The sequence below is a fragment of the Crocuta crocuta genome, unplaced genomic scaffold (genome assembly GCF_008692635.1).
Source record: "Crocuta crocuta isolate KB4526 unplaced genomic scaffold, BGI_CrCroc_1.0 scaffold25, whole genome shotgun sequence".
Classification (NCBI taxonomy): Eukaryota; Metazoa; Chordata; class Mammalia; order Carnivora; family Hyaenidae; genus Crocuta; species Crocuta crocuta.
The window spans coordinates 18,875,366-18,894,665 of NW_027532015.1; the positions used below are offsets into that span (position 1 = coordinate 18,875,366).

At 35.5% G+C, this 19,300-nt stretch overlaps 1 protein-coding gene across 1 annotated transcript in view; it reads right to left on the bottom strand.

Moving 5' to 3' along the window:
* The window catches only part of ENPP1 (ectonucleotide pyrophosphatase/phosphodiesterase 1), a 70,523-nt gene that overhangs the window by 20,008 nt on the left and 31,215 nt on the right, over positions 1-19,300 (bottom strand). Inside the window, exons 3-15 of the mRNA XM_077776040.1 lie at positions 16,853-16,969; positions 15,923-16,048; positions 14,961-15,021; positions 12,764-12,861; positions 10,428-10,507; positions 9,422-9,541; positions 8,400-8,509; positions 7,594-7,659; positions 7,214-7,286; positions 4,307-4,415; positions 3,362-3,493; positions 1,524-1,555; positions 84-211 (exon numbers count right to left, since the gene is read on the bottom strand). Coding sequence (XP_077632166.1) covers positions 84-211; positions 1,524-1,555; positions 3,362-3,493; positions 4,307-4,415; positions 7,214-7,286; positions 7,594-7,659; positions 8,400-8,509; positions 9,422-9,541; positions 10,428-10,507; positions 12,764-12,861; positions 14,961-15,021; positions 15,923-16,048; positions 16,853-16,969 — 1,252 coding nt within the window. The remainder of the gene's footprint in view (positions 1-83; positions 212-1,523; positions 1,556-3,361; positions 3,494-4,306; positions 4,416-7,213; positions 7,287-7,593; positions 7,660-8,399; positions 8,510-9,421; positions 9,542-10,427; positions 10,508-12,763; positions 12,862-14,960; positions 15,022-15,922; positions 16,049-16,852; positions 16,970-19,300) is intronic.

Sequence of the window (19,300 nt, forward strand, 5' to 3'; positions counted from 1 at the left end):
CAACATTGTTGAAAAGAGCCCAAAAGTTACACAGAATAACTAACATATCAGGCTAGGTTTGCCTGGAAACTATCAGAACTTACAATGCAAGTTGCCACTGAGGATCCAAATAGAATGTCAAGGGCTCTATCCTATCGTTTTTGGCAAAGTGCAAACGCTTCGGTAAGAAATGCTTCAGGTAAGGTTTGAAGTGCTGGTTTGGTTCCCGGCACTGGAATTACAAAAGGTAAAGAAAAACTCATTTCCATAAACTTCTCTTGAAACGGTTTACTTTCTGTAAGATTTTTTTTCCTGATGAAAATTATACTAGCCTGCTCTGTAAGTCACAGATACAAAAATGACTGACTTCCTACTACTTGTATAACGTACACTATTATACATTATGTATACATTATACATATACATTACATTATTATGACTATTCCCAACTATTCAATAGTTATTTTTTGACAGGAAATAATTGCTACATAAAAAAACCCAAAACTCTTAGACTTTGTCACTCAGTTATATTTGAGTTACTACTATTTTCAAACATTCTTATCACTGCAATGGTAAGAATTGTCTTTAATATTTAAAAATATAGGGGCACCTGGGTGGTATAGTCACTTAAGGGTCTAACTCTTGATTTTCGGCTCAGGTCATGATCTCACAGTTTATGAGTTGGACTCCACGTCAGGCTCTGTGCAGACACTGTGCAGAGCCTGCTTGGGATTCCGTCTTCCCTTCTCTACCCCTCCATTGCTGTGCCCTCTCAAAATAAATGAACTTTAATGAGTAGATGAATAAACAAATAAAACAGAAGTTAAAAAACGTACTATAGATGAATCATCAAGACAAAAATTTATTATTTTTCTTAAGGTTTTATTTATTTCTGAGAGAGAAACAGCATGAGCAGGGGAGGGTCAGAGAGAGAGGGAGACACAGAATCTGAAGCATTCTCCAGGCTCAGAGCTGTCAGCACAGAGCCCGACGTGGGGCTCAAACCCACGAACTGGGAGATCATAACCTGAGCTGAGCCGAAGTCAGGGCCACTCAGGTGCTCCTTTTTTTAATGTTTATTTTGAGACAGAGAGAGACAGACCATGAGCGGGACAGAGGCAGGGAGATAGAGAGGGAGACCCAGAATCCGAAGCAGGCTCCAGGCTCTAAGCTTTCAGCACAGAGCCCCATGCGAGGTTCAAACCCACAAACCATGAGATCATGATAGGAGCGGAAGTTGGACACTTAACCGACTGAGCAACCCAGGCGCCCCCAAAATTTAATTTTTAAGTGGGCATAAAAACTGGTAGGAAATACATAATAATGCTAACAGTACAACAATGAATTCTTAAAAATTTTCAATGCTTGTTTATTGGGGTATATCCTTAAAAATCTTTTAAAACTATAGGGCTTTTAATGTTGGCCCACATACTCAAAAAATCTAATGGAAAAAAATCATAAGAACAGATACTGTTCTTTTTTATATAAATATATATTAAACAAAGCTAACAATAACTAAATAAGGGAAAAATGAATACACTCACAGAAAGATTTCTGGCAACGTCTTCATAGTCAACTGAAGGGGGACAAAGATAAGAATTAATCATTGATCGTGTGCTACAATTGAAAACAAAAATTCAATGAAAATGTTGAATGTCAGACTTAAGCTCTATATCTAAATATCAAAGCAGGTTCCAAACAGCTTATTTGAATTAGTCATTGGCAGTAATGAGATCATTAGGAACCACCCCATGCCTGTGAAATCATGTCATAGTGTTAAATGAAAAGTTAGAGAGTATCTATCCATCCATCTGTTCACCCATATGTTGTGTCCACTCATCTCGCCATCCATCTATATGTCCATGCATCTAGGTCTCGTATGATTTCCTAGTGTAAAATTTGTTTTAAAAAAAGTAGCAGATACTTGGGAAGACATTCCAAACCTAACAGCATTTAATCTCTAAACAAAGGATATGAGGTGGGAATTAGGGCGCTTTAGGGAAATTGTTACTTTATATATTTTGATATTTGATAATTCCAGAATTTCTAAATAAAAAGGATGCTGGGGAACTTACAAGACAGGGCAAGTAGAGGAGTTCTGTAACTGAATTGGCATAGCAAATTTGCATATATGAATTTGCATAGCATCTGTGGTTGAGAGATTGCTTAGTTGTCTTCTGTGCTACAAATCAATGTATGTCTAGCTTTGGAAACATTCTTCTAGCCATACTTCACAAAAGTTTCAAAAAATTTTCAGAAAAAATAAAATGTTTTGCATATATATTTTACGTATGTATATTTATAAGTAAATATACATATAATTTTTGCTTTAATTTTAGTAACAGAGGCCTAATAAGAGAAGGGTGCGGTCAATGTTTAGCCATTCCAAAAGTCTCTGGGCACTGCCTCAGTCTGTATGGTTTTATAACAGGTTTTATAACAGTTGTATACTACTTTTATAGTTTAAAAACCCACCAATTAAAACTTGCCATGCATATATATAAAGTCTATGTTTATGTCACTATGTTAATACAAAGATTAATATCTGCATAACCACTCTCCTGGAGTGAATCTATTTCTCCTCATGTATATTCAATAGTATCTACTGGAATATTCTACACTGCAGTTTCCAAACCTAACCACTTCTGATAAATAACAGAAAAGGTTTTCTTCCCTTTCTGTTTCAAGGTTAACTGCAACATAAAGATAAACAAGACTCGCTCTAGGTATGTGAGAATTGCCAAGGACAGCAATCAAAAAGCAGGATATAACAGAGGTGCAGTTAGGAAATGGACTTGACTTGGAAAAGAACTAATAGTTTGAAAGATTTCTTGGCAGTTTGGGTTGCACATGTAGTCAAGACAGAACTGAAATTTCCTCTCTGTTTACAAAACACTTTCTGATTCTGTTCTGGAATGGTAAAGGAAAGTCATTTCTGAAGACAGAAACAAGCTGTTTATAGAATTAGAAGAATTATGGAATTTCCTGAATTCCTCCTTGTAACAGAATATTATTTTAAAAGAGCTCTAAGCTATTTTAATGTAATATCATTAATTAAACTTGAATAAACGCAGCTGAACTTTTCCTCGTAAGTTTTGTTTTTGTTTTGTTTTGTTTTTTGTACAAGTTATCTCAAACCCAATACCAGTAAAACACATACTACAACATAAAAATGTACTGAGCGCACACAAAATATGCTTAGCGATTAAGTGGTTAGACCTGCGTCCTGTATAAAATCCCTTTGGGTGCAGAAGATATGCATTTGAGATTTAGTCATGAAAAGGAAATTCACTAGATGCACTTTAATATGGAGACACAATAATTTAGAGGAATGTTATTCTGAATGTAGTCATATCCAAAGTTAGTGTCCATGTATACTTACATGAAAAGTACTTATCTGGGACATCAGTGGGTCTCAAGCGGGCTGCAGGCCCATATACAATTTTAATATTTTTAACATCTCCCAAATATTTATTCAGATACACAAATTTCTTGCAATTGCCTTGTTCCATGCCTAGAGGAAAAAATCCCCAAACATGTTACAACACATAGAAGAGAATTTCTTTCACTTCCATAATTTAATTCAATAAATATGTTGTTGGTGCTCATGTGAGTTAAACATCTAGTTGGTAAGACACAGAATTTCACTTGTATCTACCACTTCAATTTAAAAAAAAATATTTCCCCCTTCATCTACAATTAGTTTCATGTTTCTTCGTATTTAGGTATTACAGTATCTTTATGTGAGTGAGGAGGGATCAAACAGCTTTGGACTAAATAGCAAAGCCTAGTTGTTTTCCCAAGATCACCTTGAATATTAACTGGTAGGATAAAATTCTCGGTCTCATTCCAGAATTGCACTTTCTTTGGTACAGAACTTTTCACAGCTATTTCTAGAAATAGCTTTTAGTAATTATTTCTGACACAAACAATAACAAGAAAAAACAAAAAGGACTTATTTTCTTTTTTCTTGTACACTCACTGCTTCTGTACTGCCAAGGGTGTTACACAAACATGTTCTAAAGGTCAAAATAAGTAAAAATGAAATTAACAAAGTGCTAAAATTAACTATTCAAAATTCCTCGTATAAACCTTCCTGAAACCAGGAGATGGCTGCATTTTCATTGATAGATGTGAATTCTGTGCTTTATTTGTACTTTATATTCTATATTTTTTTTTCCTAAACACTTTCCACAACAAACTACATTTTTAAAAAAGGAAGTAACTATAACAATCAGAAGAAATGATGAAATAATAACCAATCAAGGAAGCCTTTTTTGGGGGACACCATTTAACCTGAAGGGTAAATGATGAAAATTCAGGTTACCATGATCTGAAACAAGGATGAGGTTCAGGCATTGATGCAAGTTCAGCGTCTTTAGACCATCCATCAGCATGCCAACCATGTTGTCAACCCTCTGCAATGCTCTGATGACCTAAGAAAGGGCACCAATTTCATGGGATGAATTCCTTCCTAATGGCTATTTCTATGTAAAACTATTTCTATTAATAAAGGAAAAGTTCAGTGGATGCAACTCCTATGATGAATTGATTTACATTAGGCTGGGACACGTCAGGTAAGATAATGACAATTGATAAAAAGAGGGTTCCAAATTCCGTACATACTCAATCCTACGTACTGGATATGTCACTGGCTGATTTGATTGTCTAAATTGCCAAAATGTTAAAAATTATTCATGAAATGCTTCTTATAATTATGTTTGATTTTTAAAATTAGAACTCCTAGGGGGAGACTGGGTGGCCCAGTTAGTTGGTTAAGCCTCTTACGTTGGCTCAGGTCATGATCTCAAGGTTCATAGATTCCAGCCCCGCATTTGGCTCTGAGCCTGGAGCCTGCTTCAAATTCTGGGTCTCCCTCTTTCTCTGCCCCTCCCTCCCTCATGCTTAGTGTGTCTCTCTCTCAAAAATAAATAAACACTGAAAAAAAATTTAATTACAACTCCTAGGAATACAACCTATTATTCCTTAAAAAGGTGTGCATGTATTTTGCACACGTATATCACAAGGATACATAGAATAGCAAATGGTTTTAGCAACTTGCTTTTGACATTTCTCTTTGGCTCTCTTTGCAAAACCACCTGAGGAAAATTCTTTGCAGCTTTACATGTGCTTTCTATAATGTATCAATCAATCTTTATCTCTAGAGTTAATTTATTCCACTGTATTAATGAAACAACCTCCTTCAATATGGTCTTTCACTCAAAGCTACCCAAGTAATGAAAGTTGGAGTTTTTAAGTATTAAAATAAAGTGGGTTTTGATTGCCAGGAATATGTGAATTTTACAGAGCTTGCAAGCTGGTTACTATGATATGAAAACTAATGGGCTCAATCTTGAATGAAGATGAATCACAAAACTATTCCTTCAGAAAATCTTCAGTGAAACCAGTAAAAAGCAGCACCGACTTTTTCCATGATCTTTTTATATGAACTGATTATCAATTATAAAATGATCCTTAGACTTACTAAGAGGACAACTGACCTAGACCCAAGTCGTGTCAGTGAATTTAGTAAAATAAAAATTATACAACAATCTGGTTATCAAACCAAGATAACACTGACACAAAACTTCCATGTCACCAATTGCTGGCCATGTGCCTTCCTTAGCCCACCTCTAAGGAGCATTTTTGCTTACTTGAAGGACAAAAGCAGAGCAAGAGCATGTGGAATTACTAACTACATTAGAGCTCCTGGGGATGGATTTTGATGGAAAGAACATAGAGAGTAAATAGAGACCTAAATGGATGGTTGCCTTCCCTTTCTCTCTTCTCTCTTATATCTGAGAAAGATGGCACCCGAGAGGCACCCATTCTTTAAAAAGGGCAAATCTGGAGCAAACCCAGGGTAAGGGAAACCAGGAAAAGATGGTTAGGCAGGTGTTTTAAATTCAAGTAAGAAAATGGGCATATGTTCTCCCTTCCTTCTGCTGTTGCTGATGTAAGCATTGAGAGCAAGTAACACTGAAAACCAGAGCACACAGCAGACATTTGGAATAGGCTCTGGTCTTGACTCTGCGCTAAAGAGACCCAGACTCACCAACTATGAAGACTGAGGTGAAATCCTAGCTATTCTTTTATCTTAGGGTCACATGGGGGATTCTGAGGTTAGGGACCCAGGCTAACCTCTTCTTCCTTTCATCATGACCACAAATATTCATAGATCCTTACTTCTTGTTTCTTGATCTTGGATCACAGATAAAAGATACATCATAAAAGAAGTTAGCTCAAAAGTACAAAGAAACTAAAATCATTTTTTGTTCCAATGCTTCCTCTACTCTAAGATACAAAAATTCTACGGCCACACAAAACTGAAAGCAGTATTTGATCTTTCAAAGCACAATACTGATTACAAACCTAAACTGGGGTGGGTTAAGTTCCTAAAAGGGTGTCAGGTCAAATAAGATCTTATGTAGACAGCCTTAGTCCATGAGCTGTTCCTCCATTTCTAGCTTCCTAGTTCAATAAAACCATGGGGGCGCCTGGTTAAGCGTCTGACTTGAGCTCAGGTCAGGATCTCACGGTTCATGGGTTCGAGCCCCATATCAGGCTCTGTGCTGTCAGCTAGCTCAGTCAGCTAAGCATCTGACTTTGGCTCAGGGCATGATCTCACAGCTCATGAGATCAAGTCCTGCATCAAGCTCTGTGGTGACAGCTTAGAGCCTGGATCCTGCTTAAGATTTTGTGTGTCTCTCTATGCACCTCCCCTGCTCGCTTTTTGTCTCTCTCTCTCTCTCTCACAAAAAATAAACATTAAAAATCTTTAAAAAAAAAAAAAAAATAAGAAAACAAAAAGAAACCAATTTACGTACAGGCTGGAATCCTGGCTATCTGAACCTTTGCTATCCACACTCTTGTTTAACACAGAATGAAATAAATTAAGATTTAAAAAAGAAAATTGGAGTCTTACACATTTATAAAACTTCCAAAGACCCTTTTGGGCCAATGTAGGGAAAAATTGAATAGATAAAGGCTTTGGAATTGAGAATACAGAATTTATGATTGGTTCAATTTAGCGCTGTGGAAAAGTATACACAAAACAGATTCTCCCTACTGTTATTTTTAATAGAGTACATCCTTTGTTTTAGTAAAACTGTGCCTAGTATTCTTCCCAGAATCATGGAATCTTGCTAGAATGGTCTAGAAACCTGCGTCAAAGCAAAGTTACGTCCGATTACACCAGGTTTCATGAAATAATCACTGATAAAAAGGTACTTACCTCACTGCTGACTGGTCCATATGAATGACCTGAAGAATCTGGTTCTTCTAAATACAGAGTGTAAAAGTGTGGTCTAAATCAAACAGCATCAAAATGTAATATTTTATAAACACATTGTAAAATAGAATGGAAAAGTATAATTTAACAATCGATAGTGATTAAAAAGTCTACAACACTGGGGTTAACATTTGAGAAATAATTTGCAGGATTGGAGTTATTCAAAATGGCGGCTATAAGAGCTCCCTAAAGAGTTCATTTGGATATAAAATGCCAGAGCCAACTGCAAAGTTTTCTTGCTCCTTATTTTTAAATATTTTTAAATAGTGTGATTTCTATAAAACAAAGGAGTAAGTTAACATACAAATTAATAATCTACATACCTTTCACCTTTAGGAAGCTGCAACCACTTAAGAACAGCCAAAATCCTTTCTTCAAATGGTATTGAACTAAAATTAAACATAAACAAAATGAAACAGTCTGTGACAATTGTCTTGAGTTTAAAATGTCTTTCTTATTGAAAAGCACACTGAAAGACGAAAGCAATCACATGTGTTAATTGTGTTTGAAACAATGTAAAAGTTTTATTTGAAAACACAAACTTGTTTTCCCAGTAAAGGGGCAAAACATAAGCTTTATACTGGGGAAGCTTTAATCTGGGGAAAAGAATGAAGACACATGTCTAATTTGCTGACATTTTTGTTATATAAGTGACATTTATTAAGCATTTATTGCCAATTACAGTTCTAAATAGTATCCCCCATAAGCATTCCAATGAAAGCAGCAACTAGGTTTAAAAATGTGCTTCTTACACCTACCTGATAACATTATTCCTGTATCTGAGAACAGCAATTGCTACCACATGAATAACGCGTGTGTCTGTACATTCCAGAAACAGTACCTCATGGAGAACTCACTTATTTGTGACTCTTGTTGGGAGTCAGTCACCACAGCCTCATTTTTTTATTCCTGCCCAAAGACCTAAATGCAAACTCTAACATGTAACCAGCACTTTCTAGAAAACCTCCATCCATCTATTCAAAACTCATTTATCTTCCACCTAAAAGGTACCTGAGATAGAGTTCTGATTCTGACCACCCTCATTTTTCAGCCTATCATGCAAACGTTAGAACTTAGCACTTGATAAAAAGGAGAAGTAGAGATTAAAAGGCTGTGCATCTATACATACCTATTATACATTTTATAGATGTCTGGGCGAATTCCATTAATTTCCACATCTGATCCTGGCCAAAAAAATGAGGCGCTTTTCAGGCCTTGAGATTTAGCAGTGATCCAAATCTGAGAAAGAAAATGAAGCAAGTCAGAAAAGTACACAACTATTCATCTCTTAGGACAGTATGTGTTCATGTAACATCAGTGTGTTTCTCAAGTGCTAGAATGTTTGACGTTAACAAGCTCTAGCAGTGAGACTATAAAATAATCACTTAATGTGACTCTGAACAGCAGCAAAATAAAATGCAATAATTAGAGCTTAAGTTAACCTAAAAGATATAAACAGTCCATTTTTGGAAATCTCTGCAAGTTTCAGAGCCACAACCCTACTTAATGGGGTTCCCTTTGAAAGAAGAAAAACTTTCCCAAATATACATGTGTTTAATTTTCTGACATTTTTGTTATGTAACTAATATTTATTAAGCACTTATTGCCAATTATAGTTCTAAATACAGGCAAAACAGTAAGTTGCCCAAAGTCACATAGCTTTAAGTATCCGCACTAAATTTTGAATTTATACCCTATAAATTACACATCATGTTTTTTCTTCTAAGAGAAATATCAAAAGAGATCCCAGGAGCTTTTTTTGAAAATTCTGAAAAATACAGAACATATCTATCAGAGCCAGAAAGAATATTTGTGTTAGCAAATAGAAATAAAGTCAAAGTTTATTTCTTTCAGAAATAATTGGTTTTATATGAATCAAAATATTACCCCCTGACTACTACCAGACGGTGGAATCAAACAGAAATGAAAAATGGTTCAGAATTACCAAACCCAGTTATGACATAAACTACTCATTACACAATGATACAAGAGTTTAAGATTATCAGCATCTATCTCCATTTACAAAAGGATGGCCACAGACACAATAAATGAAGTAGGTTAAGAGCTCCAGAGAATTTGGTATTTTACTCTGAATGAAACAGAGAACAATTGAAAAGAAGACTATCTTAGTAGCTAAAACAAACAACTCACTGGTTCTCCTTTGTACCACTTAGGATTATAGACCTCTTTACTTTTAAGTGCAAAGAAAGCGTTTATCTTGGGATCATAGATTTTGTTGTCAATTATGCCATGGGATTCTGGATAAAGCCCCTAAAAAATATAAAAACAGGTTTTCTTTATGCAAGTTGTAAGTTTTTCCAATGTTAAATAAAGTCACAAACCAAAATCAAAGACAAACATTTAACCTAAGCTATAAGGAACTTAACAGAGTTTAAGGGGAAGGGAGGACAAAGCTATGATATTATTAAAATACAACCAACCGCTCAAGAGTTTGTAAAGTATTTGTGCTTTAAATTATGTAGCAGGAGAATGTAAGTAGGAATGCTATGCATAAGGGCCTATGTTAATAGGCAGCCTTCTCAATTTCTAAAAAAGTGCTCCATTTTCCCTTTGCATCGCTGAGTAAAGCATTTCTGTACAACAAACTGTTTTGGTTGAGTCTGAGAAGAGCTTGCATTAATGCAAGCTAACAAATTGGTTGTCTGGCTTGAACCCTAATGCCTAATGAACCCTTGAACCCTAACGCCTGACTCCAATTAAACTGGCAAACTTGAAACAAAAACAGGGCTGTAAGCCTAGAGTCAGGCAAAGTGGCTTGCTTCAACTCATCCATCAAGATGACTGGCCCAAGTTGAGAACCTGTGAGTGTAGGACAGATCTGTACCAACAAAGCAAGTTACAAAACCGTAAAAAGAAAGAAGACATAAAAAAATCGGAGAATCCTAAAGCTGAAAGAAAATCTAGAACTCATTTCTTGGAGTCTTTAGTCATCTCTTTTCAAATGGAAAACCTGAGACCAGAAGGAAAGAGACCTTCCCCCAACTATAATTAGTTGGTGGCAGAGGCAAAGACCAAAACGTAGGTTTCCCTGCTTAACTACATATTTTTCCAATCTGATGTCTAATTATTCCCTCTCAAAATGTAACATTTACATCTCACTTCTGTGAACATAAAGAAGTTGAAACTTGGAGCTTACGGTGACAATGCTGTAGTGATTGGGAAACGTTTTTGTTGGATATACTGGTCTCATGTTTCTGGCATACGTTCCACAGTTTTCTACAAAGGAAAAAAATTAAAGATTGTTATTAAATGCAATTGATAATCTGTTTACTTCCTCTAGCTTTGGTACCAAGTAAGTATAAATTAACCCAGAAAGGATTTATGACCGTATGACAATTTAGGGTTAATATAAAGCAACATTGTATATTCAAATTCAATGTTAATTTTCCTCAGACAAATATCAAACAAAATAAATAATTAAGCCTGTGAAATAATTATCTCATACTTATCAATAACATTAACTTCCAGATGGACAATTTGTGATAATGATGCTTACTAGATCTTTGCATTACGTTACTTGGTGATCACATACTTATTATGGAGGGAATTTAAAAACAAACTGCATCATACGATTTCACTCATATGTGGAATTTGAGAAACTCAACAGATGAGCATAGGGGAAGAAAGGGAAAAATAAGATCAAAACACAGAAGGGGAGACAAACTATAAGAGACTCAGATACAGAGAACAAACTGAGGGTTGCTGGAGGGGTGTTGGGTGGGGAGGATGGGCTAAGTGGGTGAGGAGCATTAAGGAGGGCATTTGATAGCATGAGCACTAGGCATTGTACGTAAGTTATGAATCTCTGGGTTCTATTCCAGAAGCCAAGACTATGCTGAATGTTAACTAACTTGAATTTAAATTTTAAAAAATAATAATAAAGGAAAAAAACAAATCGCAAGAGTAGCAAAATCTGCAAAGTTAAAACAAGGGTGAGGCAGTAGCTGGGGTGGCAAAGTCCCAGTCTGAAAATCCAGAAGCAGCTCACTCCGGACACTCAACAGTGCTCGTGAGACGAAAAGGCATCATCTGGCTTCAAGTCAGAGATAGAACAGAAGTCAGACTGTTCCAGATTTAGCCCTGGGGTCATACTCATTTTCTCCTGCCTCTACTACTAAAAACAAAAAAAACACATAAACCTAATGATTCTAGCATTTCAATACATCGTTGCCAAAAATGTTCCTCAGATGGTCACATGCCTCTCTATCTCAATGCCATCCAAACAGTGCAGAATTAGAGTATATTCTCCAATTATCCAAAGCTGGGGCTCAGACAAATGGTATACTGATTTATTTTAAACTTCACATATATGTAGCTACAACCCCTTAATTCTGAACTCAGGATATATTTGGTGCCACTAAAACAAACTTTCCTCTTAATGGTGACTAAGGGCCAGATTCGAGCTTCAAAGCACATGGGCCTGCAGAATAGAGCCTTCCTTGCCCTTGCATGCTTTCGGTTAAATACTTTTTTTTTCCATGTCAAATGATTATTTATAAAAACTATTTTCTTCTAGATAGAAATTAAAAGCCGAAATTTTGGGAACTTGGGTGACTCAGTTGGTGAAGCATCCGACTTCGGCATGATCTCACAGTTCGTGGGTTCAAGCCCCGCATCGGGCTCTGTGCTGACAGCTCAAAGCCTGGAACCTGCTTCGGATTGTGTGTCTTCCTCTTACTCAGCCCCTTCCCTGCTCACACTCTATTTCTCTCTCTCAAAATAAACAAATATTTTTTAAAAATCTGAAATTTTAAAAAGATTTCCCAATTATTTTGGTTTCTCATAAAAGAAGTATATAGTAAATGTAGACATGTATTTACCGAGAGTGATTTTAAGGTTTAAACTAATCTCATATACTCAAGCCTAATAAATAGTATTTTAGAATTCAGAACTCTAAAATAGTTGTATTTACTTCCATTTCAGTTTAGCGTTCCACTGGAATTACTGAACTATTAAAAAGACTATTCTACTATTCCATCAATAACTTACAGAATAACCACTCACTTAAGCACTTGTGTGAATCAATTTCTTTGAAGAATGCTACATGGTACTATAAGATAGCTAGCAAATATTCCATGTCAGCACTACTAAATTCCTATCAGAAATATCTTCAGTTTTTAAAATTCTATTTTAAGATATAAAATGATTTTCCACAAAAGTAATCCAAAATTCTAAGAAAAAACACATACAAGTTAATGTGTGTATGTATATATTTATATGTAACTGTGCATCTACATATTATGCATGTGTGTATATGTATATGTGTGTATATACATATACCTGTATTATCTTAAAAGTATCTAAAAGGCAACTTCAAAGAAATTACAATATTGGAAACCAGTTTCTTATCAGCTTCAACTACTTCACCAAAGAGAGGTTTGGTAAAACACATTCTGCCAGTATTTTTCCCAAAAAAGACTGTCTCCCTAGTCTGTTTCACTGAAAGTGACAGTGAACTCTAAAGTTACTCACTTAGTCGGCTAATAACAGGAAGAAGGCCGCCCCAAGTGTGTAAATATTCTGCCCTGAAGCCGTCCAAAGAAAATAAGAGGGTAGGAGGCATTTCAAACCTGGGTAATGAGAAAGAAAGGGGGAAAAAAAAAAAAAACCAATGTTTAACGAAGCAGAAGGAAGATACACATCCATTGAAGAACATGAAAATTTTTCACTGAGGTCAGTATATAATCTACATTAAGCTAACAAGCTCAACAAGCATCCTCATAAAGGAGACTTTACATTTATATTCATATATATATTTGACATTTCACTATATATCATATATACATATATCTACCTATATCATCTAATAGTATTTATCAAGTATTTGTAGCATTTTGAACCACCATATGGAGAACCATTCATGGTTCCTACTATTCCAAAAGCTGGACCAAATGCTACTAAAAATGTAATAATATTTTCCCAATTTGCAGGAGAATAAATGGTAAAACAGCATTTTCTAAATTATGTTTCTATTACCATTGAGCTTTTTCCTGAACAACCACTTTTGGATACTGTCTCTACATGTATCTAATAGATGGTACCTCATATCACAAACATTATATATAATATTTGATTTTGAAATTTACTATATTTGAAATATATTACTATTTAGTAGAAGAGTCTGACATGTATTCACTACATTTAAACAAAACAAAGTGATCCAAAGCTAAAAATGAACAATGAGGGCACATGTGTGTACGAACACACACGCACACACACACACAATGTGGTGTGCAAATCCAAAGGAGGCAAAAACAAACAAACAAAAAAACAAAGAAAAGCCCACAGAACACTGAGGTGCTCAAAGTGAATAACTATGGTAAAGAGTTACATGGCCAAACCAGAATGGGCATGGTTCAGAAATTTTGAACTTCTAATTGTATCTGGTAGACAGTAGGAAGTTGAACACTTTAGGATAACTGTGAAAAAACTTTCCACTTAATTTACTCAGTAATTTAAAATTTGAGAGCAAATGCTTAACTCTCCTTGCCGTTTTCAATTCTACCTCCTCTTAGCTTACCCTTGCACGCAAACACAAAAGGAAGAAAATAAAAATTCGCATGTGATTTCCACTAACTAGTACTTGTACCATAGCTCAGTTGGAAGATTCCAGAATCAACTGCCTAGGGTCTCAGTGGTCCATCACGGTGTAATATTTGTTTGCAATCAATATACAACATAAAGTTTATTGCACCATTAGCAAAATAAACTGGATAACAATTTCCAGTATAACATGTTCGAAATTATGATCTTATTCTAAAGAATAGTTACATTTCCACTAAAAGGATCAACATTACAACTGAAAAATAATAATCAATATGTAGAAGGAAAAGATAGATTCAAAAATCACTATGTCTGAATTTGCCAAGATACTTTGAATTAAGACAGCTCAAGGTACAGGAGACTTCCCTTTGAAGAAGTCTCTTCTGTTAGAATTTTTTGCTTTTTTGAGTTTAGTTTTTGCTGCTGCTATTACTGTTGTTTTAAACAAAAAATGTACTCTCTCATCTTAAAAAATACACATAAAGCAAAAATAAATTATATATACAAACAAAATAAGCTAAAGTACAGCTTTAAAATTTTTAATAGTTTGGGAAAAAATCATTACTATAAGAAGGTAAAAATAGGTTTCTGAAGATGAGTAAGTCAAATTATAAAGTAGTAGATCTCAAGTGGAACAAAGATAAATGTGTTACATCTTCACAAAATTTCCCCCTTTCAATTCCACACAAGATTTTTTGATGGCCTAGTATACACAATGTACTGTGTAAAATACTTTAAAGACAAAAAAACCCAAATATTATAAAAATGATGCAACATTCTCTCACAAACATGTTGCTTATCCCCCTAATTTGTAAGTAGATGAAAATATAAAAAATAAAAAGGAAGCTGTAAAGTAACTTGTTACAGGTTTAACTTTCAATACTACAAATGAAACTAAAGGGCCTTTCTTCCTAAGGAGAAAGATAAAACACTTCCACTAACTCTCATGAGTACTAAAGACTGAATAGTTGTGACCTCTCTTTTTTCCATTAACTTCCAGAGTGGGGATCATTCCATAATTGACTCTATACCACAAGTGTCCACCACAAGGCCGGACTANAGACCAAAAAAAAAAAAAAAAAAAATAGTACCTTAAAAGAAATAGTATCTCTGAATATAATCTTACCCTGCTGGACACTTTGGCTCATTAATGTCCTCACAGGTTTCTTCCACCCAACTTTTCTCTCCTAAAATATTTTCAAGAAATAAAACAAGGTGAACATATTGAACAGTGGCAGTAACCGTGATGCTGTGAGACATCTTAGGACAGATTCCAAAACAAAATATGTTAACACACATATAGGTAATATGGGTCATGACTCATATTAGGGAAATATAAATACATTAAGTTATTATGTTTCAAAATAATAGTTGATGCCAGGAAGAAAAAAAATGAAGAAAAAAATGAATTTAAGACTACATGCAAGACTCAAACATATTACTGTATTTGTGAGAACTTAAAAGGCATCTTTTCCATTTTCAAGTTGTTCCTATTTTCAACCAACATTTACAACCCTCCATTTATCCACCTAGCATCTTCTAGTATAAAATTCTTGATGTCTTAGTTCCTCTCTTATCAGTTTCAAAGAACCCTGGGACGGTTGGACGCAATCTCACAATAGCACCAGTTTACATAATACCCTAGAAACTTGGGCAGTAATTTCACATCCAGTCTTTCAACACATGGCAGCCATTGCCCTCATTTACTACGAGGGACCTGGAACATAAAGATGGCCAGGACTGCAAAAGTCATCTTTCCAACAAGGCGGCATTAAATATGTAGCTAATATCAACATAACATGAAGGGATGGTAGCAGGCGAGTGAGCGACTATAGATAGAACAAGATTTGCCCTGTGTAGATAGTGATTTTTAAATGGATTGATGGGTACAAGATTCATCACATAACTTACTTTCTTTGAATTTAACTCTAATAAAGTATTTTTTCAAAATATTTTTTCAGTTAACATAGTTGGTCAACAAATGTGAATCCTAATGATAAAAAAAAATCTTAAAAGCACAAAACCCAGTTAACACCTAGGAGGATGTTGGGCTGCTGCAGAGCCTGATATGAGTGCAAGGGACCTGACCTCGGCACACAGAGCCGTAGTTGACACAGCAGTCACCCTTTTCTCTGCAGTCATCTGAACAGGAGCAAAGGCTTCTGGGCAATCTTTTCTCACCACACCTGAACTTGCTGCAAGTCCATATATGTTCTAGAAACAAATAACAACAGAGACGTGTTACGGTCCCAATGTAACACCTCTGAAGTGGACACAGAACTGTTCTCTTCTGAGACAATGAACTATTTCATAAGTCATAGTTACAGAATCTGTCACCACAGCGGTCAACCTGAACTAACAGACAGAAAGCATGCAAGCAACAACTGTTATTATTTCACTTAAAAAACAAAAACAAAAACAAAAAAAAAACAGAATTCTATCACTTGAAAACATGGACAAACATGATTGTTATACAATTCATATACAGATCTTGGTTTTCTCTACCAGCCATTTTCAGGGTTCTCAAATTTTAATCTGAATCTTGTTTACTCCCATTTAAATAGTAAATATCCATGTCCTATGTAGAGAAATCCAAATCAAATGGAACATTTACATATTCTGATGGGTTTATTTTAAAGTCTAAGTAGATCACTAGTGCACCTGAAACTAATTTAACATTCCATGTCAACCATACTTCAATAAAAAGAAATGTATGTCTAAGAATTCTTGTTTTAATGAGCCCACCCACGCTGAAAATTTCAAGAAGCCTTTTTGAAGTTTAAGTGCAAATTATATTATACAGGCTCTCGGCATACATTAAAAATGGCCACAATTTTGCTCTCCATAAAGTGTTAACAGAGGCAGAATATGTGTAATTTTTTCTCTAAGGAAATGTAAAGGCCAATTTTTTAAAAATCTCAAGTGAATGAGATAAATCACATTTCTAAAAGATGCAGAACTTTTTTTTCTCTTTTACCAATGCCTATATCATCTCTTCCCCTGAGAATTTTCATTTACCTGGTTCTATACATGTCTCCTGGTAATCCAGACAGCAGTTTCCAAGGTCAACGCAAGCAACATCACAGCGGCAGTTTCCAAATGTTCTCTCAAAACAGCGACCTTTGCAACTTTTAACTGAAAATATTGACTGATGAGTTAGATGTTTCTAATCACAGAATCATGTAGCAAACATCAACTATTACATCTAAGTTAGATTTAAATCCTAGTTGGAAAATACAGATGGGGCAATGAAGTTATCCAAGAATCTTCATAAATACACCTATAAAGTGGCAAGTAGAAGATTCTATCTCTAACCATAGGAAAAAAAGAACTTTTCAAATTTATGACAAACCCTACTGGGTCTACTAAGTCTTCAATACTTATAGCATGGTAAAGAAAAGTCAAAATAAGGACTTTTTCTTTTTTTAAGTATATTTATCTTGGGAAAAAATATATATTTATCTTGAGAGAGAGAGAGAGAGAGAGAGAGAGCAGGGAGGGGCAGAGAGAGAATCCCAAGCAGGCTCCACACTGGCAGCACAGAGTCCGATGCCAGCCTCAAACTCATGAACTGTGAGATCTTGACCTGAGTAGAAATCAAGTCAGGTGCTTAACCAACTACGCCAGCCAGGCATTGCTCCGAATGAGGACTTCTTCTGAACATCTTATGCTTACGTAACGTTCTGTAAAATTTCAAACTGAGAAAAGATTTTAAAAGTAATTATCTGAAATATTTCCGAAGGAGAAAGAATATCCGACTCACCAGTCTCACTCTTGGTGTATAAAAGAAGAATGGGGGCACCTGGGTGGTTCAGTCGGTTAAGCATCTGACTTTGCTTAGTTCATGATCTCACAGTTTGAGTTCGAGCCCTGTCTGGGGCTCCATGCTGACAGCTCAGAGCCTGGAGCCTTCTTCAGATTCTGTATCTCCCTCTCTCTCAGTCCCTCCCCAGCTTGCTCTCTTGCTCTCTCTCAAAAACATTTTTATTTTTTTAAAAGAAGCAGGACATTCTGCAGGACTGTCCCTCTCACCATGACCTAAAATACCCCTTTCACCTTCAGATGCAACCTGGTTCCTACATTCTCCAGTCAAGATCCGATTTCCTTTTTTTCCTTCCCCTCAGTCACTTAATTCCATTTGAACTAGAGTATTTGGTTAATATCCCAGTCTCACACAGAACTACCAACTTCCATTCATTTAGAGAGAGTGAGTGCAAATAGGGAGGGGGAGAGAAAGAGAGAGAGGAGAGAGAGAGAGAGAGTGAAAGAGAGTGAGAGAAAGAGAGAGAGAGAAAGAATCCCAACTCAGGACTCAATTTCACAATGAGATTATTATTCGAGCTGAAATCAAGAGTTAGAGGCTTAACGAACTGAGCCAATGAGGTACCCGTAGACCACCCACTTCTTGAGAACAACCACACATGCATTTTGCCCAGCATACTGTATACCTGGCAGCCAGCAAGATGCTTGACTATAGTTGCTGCCAGGAAGTTTTTATAAAATGGATAAATGGTAGACGTGGGAGGAAAATTTTAATTAAATACAATAATTTTATGTGTTTACTGCACACCTGGAAAAGGCTAGGTTTTCATTAGATTACTAAAACATCAGGATGGTGAGGGTGAAAACCCCACTTGTAAAATAATGAATAATCCTAGCTCCTGACTTTAGTGGTCTCCTGACCCAAGAAGACACTGCCATGGAACTTAACTCTCATGAGACTGGGAAATTTGGCAATTTTAAAGATATGAAGTGACACAGTAATTTCTAAGGTCAGAAAAACTAACATCCCTGACCTGGGCAGAGGAACTACTTGAAGTTCATTAAAAAGTACCTAGTAATTTTTAAAAATACTAGGTATACTATGTTAAGTTTAGATTAAAATTGGTTTTTTTAATCCTTCAGTTTTATTTCTATGTGTTAAACTAACTCAAAGTGAACTACTTCATGCGTATGCCTAGATGAACATTAAAGGCTGTAGCTACTTAATTTTTGTTAGACAGTTTTGCTCTGTAGAGACTGCTGACCCAAAACATGAAATTACTACATTTAATTAATTTAAGCAATAAGTGAAAAATTAAAAGTCAGCAAAAATTTTTAAATGACCAATATTATAATTACAGAAGAGTTGAACAGGAAAATAATTTTTATTTTTCAAAACTGAATTCCCTAGGAAGACCATCAGTGATTTCACAAGGCGGGGGTGAAGGGGGGGAAACCTACCTGAAATCCAAAATAATTCAGTTTTATTATTTATAGTAACCTCATCAATGCTGGATAAATTTCTGCACTCAATATAAAGAAAAAACACGTAGAAGCTTTCACTATGGCTTTGAAACACCACACCCAGAATTTTAAAAGCCATAAAGGAGCACGTAACGATAGATTTCCAGTTGCCCAGCGATGCTAGCGATGCTAACAGGTTACCAAGTAAACTTTCCAGGCTACTTCAGAAACTGCTTGGGG